Source organism: Zootoca vivipara, chromosome 10 (genome assembly GCF_965207765.1).
Source record: "Zootoca vivipara chromosome 10, rZooViv2.hap1.1, whole genome shotgun sequence".
Taxonomy (NCBI): Eukaryota; Metazoa; Chordata; class Lepidosauria; order Squamata; family Lacertidae; genus Zootoca; species Zootoca vivipara.
In genome coordinates this window covers 12,339,008-12,348,346 of record NC_142593.1, presented here as the reverse complement: position 1 = coordinate 12,348,346, position 9,339 = coordinate 12,339,008, and the positions used below count along the sequence as shown (strand labels likewise).

Below are 9,339 nucleotides of genomic sequence, written 5' to 3'. Positions count from 1 at the left end.
TAAAATGAAGGCCCATATTGTTAGATCTGTATCTAACCCCACGCCATATAGCTGTTTTAACTGATCTTTTTAAAATTCTTATTAGTTTTTATTCACCCATTATTTATGCTTAATCAAGTATTCTATGTATTTGTTTTAATCTACGGTTGGTTTTTGCTCCCATTTATTTAATAATTATTCACTTAGATTCATACTGTTATTTATTTAGATGCTTTGCTTATGCTGGTCTGTGACCGAATAAAGTAAATTCATTCATTCAAGGTCTCTTCCCATGAGTTTTTCAGCCATGGCTCAGAAGCTGCTGTGAAAGCCGTTGAAACAGTGGGAAAGAATTGGTGCCCATCCAAGTGGCAGAACCAGAAGCCTCACAGGCATAATTATATTTGTTGGGGTTTGTGTAACCAAGGTCTGCTAGCTTTTTCGAAGAAGCAAACCAAGTGGTGTAAATTGCTTTTAACTTGCCATGCTTTTCTGACTTGATATTTTCTATACCAGTGAGATCTTTGGGTTGCCCTTTACAGAGCTAGCACAAGCTCCTGTTCACATTTCAAACTTTTGTTGGACATGAACTTGGGGTGGCTGGGAGAAGACACAGTGATCTGTCTTTTCCTGTAACGTGCCCTGTTTCCTTCAGTGAGAAGACTTGTTCCTGCCCTACCTTTAGTTATAACCCCTTTTCAAGCCTCCCACCAGTCAGCTTAATGTTTCCACGCTGCTTTCGAGAGGCAAGGAATTCCAAACCATCCAAGAATTACTAGCAATAGTCTTGCTCTGCCCTCGTGTGGTCAACCCAACAAATGCAACAATCACCTATCAAGTCTGTAATAATACTTCCAAATAAATTAGGGCAAGCCAATGATAAGGCAAAACAATAAACTCTACCTTGTATAGAAATGAAATATAAGGGGTGCTTTCTAATACAGTGGTACCTTGATTTACTAATATAATCCGTTCCAGAAGTCCGTCCTTAAACCAAAGAGTTCTTAAACCAAGGTGTGCTTTCCCATAGCAGTGGGGGGCTCAAACGAACAAATGGAACACACTCAACAGGAAGTGAAACATGTTCTGCTTCCAAGGCAAAGTTCACAAACCAAAACACCTACTTCCGGGTTTGCAGCGTTCTTAATCCAAGTTGTTCATAAACTAAGCTGTTCTTAAACCAAGGTACCACGGTGTACCATTTGTCGCACTGTAGTAGCGCGGGTGGCGCTGTGGTCTAAACCACTGAGCCTTGGGCTTGCCGATCAGGTTGGCGGCTTGAATCCCTGAGATGGGGCGAGCTCCTGTTACTCGGTCCCAGTTCCTGCCAACCTAGCAGTTTGAAAGCACATCAAAGTGCCAGTACCGCTCCGGCGGGAAGGTAAACAGAGTTTCCGTGCGCTGCTCTGGTTCGCCAGAAACGGCTTAGTCATGCTGGGCACATGACCCGGAAGCTGTCTGCGGACAAACGCTGGCTCCCTCGGTTGACCCCCCCAAGTCATCTGCGATTGGACTTAACAGCCAGGGGTCCCTTTATCTTAGTTGCTGTTTGCCCTGATGTTTTCTGTCGCAAATCTTGGGAGTGGGTCATCTATACTACTGTGTTTCTGTTCTTTAGAGTATCATTGCACTTTCCTGTGTCCACAGCAATGATGGAATGTGTTCAGACTGAGAAAAGTTCTATGGCTGTCATCACACTCGGTTACAATCCCTGCTTCCTCCAAGCAGCAAAATACCAACAGTACTTTCACAGGGTTGCTAGTTGTTGTTCTTCTTGTTGTTTGGTATTTAACTAGCTGCTATCCTGAAATTCTGTTCGTGACAAAAATTAGTAAGCAGGACATTGACTATTTTGACCCGAGCTATGACCAGCTCTCATTGTTCTAGGCATGTTTTGTGACTGGGCATTTTATCAGCGAGAGTGGCTTCTGGGAGCAGTACTGCGCCTAAAATTTCAGATTAAAACTGCAGAGTGGAAGGAAAGGAGGAGCTTTTTCTGCCTCCCCACTTCCAGCTACTCTCTGAAGGCGGGAGAAGAGACCCTATTAAGAATATTAGCGGGGTGCCTACTAATTGCCATGCACAGGAAGAACAAGGATATAGTTTGAGTGCCTCACTTGTAGTTCTATAAAACATTTAATGTGTCAACACAAACAGAAGTTATTAATATTGCAGTTGTTGTATAAGGGATTATTATTTTGACTGGAATGTAACTGAAATTAGCAAGATTTTGGAACACAGGTAACGGTAAAGGGACCCCTGACCATTAGGTCCAGTCGTGACCGACTCTGGGGTTGCACGCTCATCTCGCATTACTGGCCGAGGGAGCCAGCGTACAGCTTCCAGGTCATGTGGCCAGCATGAAAAAGACGCTTCTGGCAAACCAGAGCAGCACACGGAAACACCGTTTACCTTCCCTATTTATCTACTTGCACTTTGACGTGCTTTCGAACTGCTAGGTTGGCAGGAGCTGGGACCAAGCAACAGGAGCTCACTCCGTCGCAGGGATTTGAACCACCGACCTTCTGATCAGCAAGCCCTATAAAGAAAATAATCAAACCATCAATTCTAGCATGCAGGGGGGGGAGGAACCTAAATTATATAATTCGGTATTTGAATGATTGGTATTAGTAACTGTATTATAATTTGGTATTGAGGCTCTTATTGGATGGTAACTGAAAATTAATAAAAAGTATTATCAAAGAATTTTAGGGGAGTGGGAAGGGGAAGGACTAGACCATGTGAAAAATGAACACAATATTTTAGCTGCAGTTCATTCAGTTTTAGCTTTGTATTCTTGGTATTTTAAAAAGTGCTCCTAGACATTCCGTTGTTGCACCCATAACCTAGTTTTAAGGTGTCATTTAGCTCCTAGCTTTCATGTCTCGGTTTCTAACACTGGCTATGACTAACCTCCTGTCAAAGAAAAGCTGGTGGAGGGGTGTCGTGAAATGGAAGTTACTCCAGGCCCACACTCTGAATACCACACAAAATGCATAGTATTGTGCAAAACACCTTCCACGCCATGAAAATATCGCAGAACCAGTTCAGACCTTTCAAAAATGCCAGGTGGTTTCATGACTGTGATATTCAGGCATGGCAATGTAATGATAACAGCATCCTATGGAAACATATAGAATTAAAAACACACACACACACACACTGAACAGCTATAAACGCTAAAAATAGTATGTCTGGCAAGGCCAAAAGTTAGATAAGCACTAAGGATTACCAGAAAGAAGTGTGCATGCACACAAAAGCTCATACCAAAATACTTAGTTGGTCTTTAAGGTGCTACTGAAGGAATTTTTTTATTCAGAATTCACACGTACAACTTTGCATTGGAACAACAGACTAGTAAGGGGTTTGCATCAGTATTGAAAAGTCAAACTACATTTAAAAACAACAATCAAGCAGTATATAAATTTTGTAAAATAAATAAATTGGCTACAGCTGAAAGCGCCACTATCTGGTATCCTGTAAGAGGAATTTTGAGGGGGCCCAGTCCCTTTCCTGAAAATTCCCCACTGCCATGGAGTGTTTTCCTCCAGATTTTAATGCATCTCTGTGGTTTAGGTGTGTCTGTTTGTTTGGTTGTAAGTTGCTTTGGGATGCCCTGGGCAAGATAAAGCAACTGATAAATTTAATATATCTTTGCAGAGGCTATGTAGATTCTTATTCAACAAGTTTTGATATGCTTAATAATTTCAACTTTGATTATGATTTGTACTGAGGTAATTTTCCTACGAAGTCATATCTCTGGGTTCTTTTCCACATGTGGGCAAATTATTACACTGGGTGGTTTGCAGTTATCCAGTAAGCTATTTTTGTAAATGCATATTTTCATTAGAACATTAAGAACTCAGGTGTGTGATCTTTAGACACAAAGTGCATTTTTCATTTGTTAATTAACCCCAGAACTTCACCTCCATCTGAAGAAAGCAGGTCAGGTGTCATTATCGATCCAGCATTTTCTGCACTGGCACAGAACATTCAATCAGCTTCTGGACAATCTCCATGTTCCCTTCCAACCTCTATCATATAATGAATGGTCCAACTTTGTTTAATGCTGTTAGCATCACGATCCTCAAACTCTATTGGCTTCCCTGAATCTCAATTTGGAGGAAAGGTGGCATATAAATACATTAAATAAAATACTTTCCCACCTGCTTGGCATATCACGCAAAGGCCTTTAGGTGATATGGGCTATACTGTATATATCTTTTTCTATATGAACTCCGTAACACTCCAACCATTAACAAAGTAATATTCAGTTGCTTTTTTCTCTGGATGTGGGCAAGTAGAACTTTTTCCTTAATCAGGGAAAACAGTAATCTTATACTGAAAGAGTACCTGGCTTGCACAGATTTCTTCTTCTTCTTAATGATGAGGCTCCAAAGGTTTCAGGAAAGCCTGCAGCTTCAGCTCAGGGGCAGAGTTCAAATCCCTGACCATTGCATTTAGGGAATGACCTGGAGCAAGGCAATACCCGCCTGAGATTTCGTAACTCATTTGTAAAATAGCAACAACTCATTACAGAAGGTTGCTGCAAGGAAAGACATTATGGCACAAGGTAAAGGGGGAAAGGCTAAGGGCTTCAGCTGCAGTAATGCTATACCAAAAGCATAGTCACTACCTAGATGGGAGATGATCCAGGAATTTCCTTATGCCACCTTCTTCTATGGGAGGACATTAACGTATTGAAGGGATAGAACCATCAGAGCATCCTTCAAGAAATGTCATGCCTTTCAGATGATGGTTTGGACTACAACTCCCATCAGCCTCAGTGAGCACGGCCAATGGTTCAAAACTGTTGGAGGTCACCAAGTTGGGGAAGCTTGTGTTAGACAACATGGAAGAAGAACACAAAAAAGATGAGCCGACATGCTTATAACTTTATTGAACAATGATTGCGCAAACTTCTACTGTACTCCACAGGAAAGGTTAAGTGGCTGAAGGTATTGATCATAGTTGGATTTTGAAAATATTTATTCAGGGTGTTCAAGAGATAGTTGGGGAGGCAACATTCTTTCTTCCCACCTTCTTAACCTGGAGGCCAACCCATCTGACGACCACCAAGGACATGGAGATGCAGATGGTAGACAGACTGGCCGCCATCCGGCCCTTCGTTCACCACCATTCGGTATCCCCTCGTCAAGCCTAATTCAGCAGCACATTTCTTGCCCACAATCATTATGTGTCCGAGAAGCTGGGGAAAGGAAAAGGAAAACACACCAATAATGCAAACATTCAGATTTTATGGAGCAACTAAAGTAAAAGAGTTCAGTTGGAAAAGTGCACACATACACTGCCACCAGAAGTTTCAGATATTCAACATCCCTCAGATGGACGTCAATTCACTCCTTTTCAAGCACTGCTTAAAGTTGGACTCATAGATCATGGAACTAGCTAGAAACATAATCGTCAAAGTTCACACACAGGTTGATCTAGCAGCCCCTAATGTTTTGTGTTTTTCCACACCCTTCTTGAGAAGTTCCTGAATCACTCCTGGGGCTCATTCGTTGACCAAAATAATGGAAAAAGAACTTGAGCCAAGACTTTGTGTATACATAAATCAAATACACATTTCAGGAGCAATTTTTTCAGAGACTCATCTAGTTGAGTTTTCAAAGATTTCAGGGTAGCTATCCAACTGCCATGTGTCCTCTTAGTCAAGCTAATAATCTTGGATGCAAAAGCAAAGTTACAGCAATACTTATTTTCCTTTTTCAAGTATCACATTCTTTGCTGTTACTTTATGATACAAAAGGGCCAAAGAGGAGGATGTGCTTCAAAATGTTAACCTAAGCACTGAAGAAATGTGTAGTAACCATTTCCCTATTTTATTATTCTTGCTGGAATGTTGGCGTTAGTTGTTCAAACCTTTCATGTTATTGCCAGGGAGATTTTAATATCAACCTATTCATTTCCCATCCCATGTTAACATTGCAAAAGGGAAATAAAACATCATGCATTCCACCATTCTGAGCCACATAATACACATTTTAGTACCATTTTGTTTTCTATTAACCATTTCAAATCTATTTCAAACTGCATCAATTGTCAAATTCATGACCCAGGTTGCAGAGATGAGTTCTCACATTTCAGCATATGAAAGTGGGATTTATTTAACTCTCCTCTTTCCTGGCATGCACAGAATAGTTGTATAGTTCCAACCAACTATACCTGGAAAATGGGCAAACCATTTACATTATAGTGCCTCATATCAGAGCGACTGACATTTCATGTCTCCTGACTTTTGTTTATTAAAGTAGTGATGCAAGCTTGTCCAATATAAATGGATTGTGCACTTTTAAGACTGACCATGAGGACATAATCTGATTTTTTTTAAAAAAATTCATAATTATATAACTCAAAACAGAGAGTAAGATTTTATTTCTTGCATTTATATTCCACCTTTCCTTCATAGAGCTCAAGATGGCATACATGTGCCTTCTTCCAACATAATATCCTCACAACAGGCGGTGAAGTAGATTAGGCCGAGAATTGGTGACTGGTCTAGGACACTTAGTGAGCTTCATGTCTGAATGGAGATTTGAACCCAGACACCCCCAAGCAGTACATTCCACTTCCTCAGAATGGGTTCAAGGCAGAGACGAGGAACTTAGCATGGACAATTGTCAGGAATGATGGGATGTGTAAGTCCAACATCTCAAGGGGCACAGGTTCCATATCTATCTATTCCTAATTTCAGGAATTTGAAGGTACATCCGAGAATAATTTCTGATGCAATAAAGTTGTCCCATGAGCAAACATATATGGTAATTCTGATGGTAACATCAGAAATTAATTCACTACCTAATTTCTGCAATGAAAGCATGGTAGGATAGAAATGCAAGCAAATAAAAATAATAATAAAAATTGAGCCAAACTATAGTCCACAGAGCACCAGGAAGATGCAACTTCTGTTGTGGTTCTTATAAGCAACACAAGAGCAAAAAAGGTTTGAGACATGCAACAGAATTGTTTTAGGATTTGTTTGGAAAGCTTGTAATGGGAAGCGAGATAAGAGCAGCATTTATTCTTAGCTTTACTGAAAAGTCGAAAAGCAGAACACCACTTAAAAGCCTCTGTGCAATACTTACAGCTTCATCAGAATCTTGTGCTTGAGATACTTGAGCAATAGGCTTCTTGGGAACTACTAGGAAATGGGTTGGAGCTTGTGGGGAAACATCGTGGAATGCAAGGCACTGCAGGGGAGAGGGGAGAGAGAGAGAGAGAGAATCAATTTTTTAAGACACCATTCTTTTAAAAGCCAAAGATAAGACACATGCAAGAATTTTTTGAGCAATTTTAATTTTTCCCATAACTAAAAACTAATTTTTACTAGAACACAGTTTTACGGAGTCGCTGGAGCTCATTACAGTGGCACCTTGGTTTGCATACGTCTTGGTTTGCATACATTTTGGATTACAAACACGTCAAACCCAGAAGTGTGTGTCCTGGTTTGCAACCTTTTTTTGGATTACAACCCTTTTTTTTTTAATTACAAACAAAAAATTTTGGAGGCCCCATTGGCGAAAGCGCGCCTTGGGTTACAACCTGTTTTGGTTTACAAACTGACCTCCAGAACGGACTATGGTTGTAAACCAAGGTACCACTGTATTTGGGAATGGAGTCACTTTGCAAGGGAGCAGAACAGACTTAGCATCTTAAATTATGACATAAGCAGTTGATCTCCAGAAATACTGTGGGCTAAGTGGAGCTCTGGTTTCATGTTTCACCCCATTATTTATTACTATTACAGCTGGCAAGGATGGAGATCCTAACTCTCAGTGCTTTTTCTGGGGGTACCCAAGTGTACTCAGAACTGGCACTTTTTCCAATTGTTAAAAGTGTGGCACTTACTGTAACAACTTCATGGTGAGTATCAGCGAGGGCTGGGCAATATCTGCCCAAGGCTGACACACATTTCTGTGGCAGATTTTTTCAGACTTATCTAGCTGAGTTTTCAAAGATTTAAGGGTAGGTAACTGCTATGTGTCCTCCTAGTCAAGCTAATAATCCAAGATACTGTGGATTCAAAAACAGTTACACCAACACTTCTTTTCCTTTTTCAAATATTACATTATTTGCTGTTAGTTTATGATGCAAAGGATATGCTTCAAAATGTTAACCTAAGTACTGAAGAAATGTGTAGTACCCATTTCCCTATTTTATTATTGTTGCTGCAATGTTGGCGTTAGTTGTCCAAACCTTTCATGCCATTGCCAGGGAGATTTTAATATCAGCGTATTCATCTCCAATCCCATGTTAACTTTGCACAAGGGTAATAAAACATCATGCAGTCCACCATTCTGAGCCACACAATACACATTTTAATACCATCTTGCTATTAACCATTTCAAATCAATTTCATATAGCTATGACAACTGCATCAATGACTCAGGTTGCAGAGATGAGTTGTCACATCTCAGCAGATGAAAGAGAATTTTATGTACAGTAACACTCCTTTTCTGGCTTGCAATTATTGTTGCTGAAAGTGAGTTTTATTTAACTCCTCTTTTTTGGCATGCAATTATTATTGTTGCTGTGGTTTATTCAGTGCCGGATTTACATGTACTGTAAGCTAAACAAGCTATAGCTTACGGCCCCACTCTCTTTGCCCCCCCCCCCAAAAAAAATAAAGGGAAACAAACTGGATGTACATTTCCAAAATATAAGATTAAAAAACAAATAAAACCTACATACAGCAACAGTGTTTTGTGTTGTGTAGGCTCCTATTTTGTTACGTGCAAATGGCTTGAGATACCTATTAGGTCCATAAATTACCAGATAGCATATATTTAACACAAAAAACAGTGACAATTTGTTGTTGACAAAGGACAGCTGGTCATATAAAAGGCCCCGTTACCTTCAGTGGCTTAGGGCCTCATCAAACCTAAATGTAGCCCTGGGTTTATTTTTACCTAGTCCTCACAACCCGGTCAGCGAAGGTCTCCCTCAGCCGCTGGCCCTTCGCGGTGCTAACAGGCCCCGCCGGGGTCTCAGCTCAGCCCGTCCCGCCCTCCGCACTTCCTCACCTTCTCGTCCTCGAAGATGATCTTCGCCGGGATCTCTTTGCGGATGATCTTCCCGAAGATGGTGTCCCCTCCCGGCTGCGCCACTTGCGCTTTGCTGATCTCGTCAGCCATCACGAACCGCCGCCTCACGCGACCCTCTCTCTGGCTCGTATCCCGGCTCCACCCCCTCCGGTTCCATCCAACCAATGATAGACCTTCATGAGCTAGCGGACCACTCCACGCCTCTCGCGTAGGGTGATACCATGGCTTTATTGGCTTGTCCTCCCGCCCATCAACTTTCTCCCCGCCTTTCGCGCCGTTTTTTAACTACGCCTCA

At 41.2% G+C, this 9,339-nt stretch overlaps 1 protein-coding gene across 1 annotated transcript; it reads right to left on the bottom strand.

The window, feature by feature from the left end:
- Positions 1-4,854: 4,854 nt before the first annotated feature.
- Positions 4,855-9,171, bottom strand: HINT1 (histidine triad nucleotide binding protein 1). The gene is made up of 3 exons (XM_035100193.3): positions 9,024-9,171; positions 7,086-7,190; positions 4,855-5,188 (listed from the first exon to the last, which is right to left on the bottom strand). Exons 1-3 carry the CDS (start codon positions 9,132-9,134, stop codon positions 5,024-5,026), a joined length of 381 nt encoding a protein of 126 aa, XP_034956084.1. The 5' UTR covers positions 9,135-9,171; the 3' UTR covers positions 4,855-5,023.
- Positions 9,172-9,339: the final 168 nt, after the last annotated feature.

Excerpts from the sequence above, each read along its gene's own strand:
- HINT1 (XM_035100193.3), bottom strand. The coding sequence starts at position 9,134 with ATGGCTGACGAGATCAGCAAAGCGCAAGTGGCGCAGCCGGGAGGGGAC. Across the intron at positions 7,191-9,023 it reads TCATCTTCGAGGACGAGAAG|TGCCTTGCATTCCACGATGT; the intron begins GTGAGGAAGTGC and ends TCTCCCCTGCAG. Across the intron at positions 5,189-7,085 it reads CACAAGATTCTGATGAAGCT|CTTCTCGGACACATAATGAT; the intron begins GTAAGTATTGCA and ends TCCTTTCCCCAG.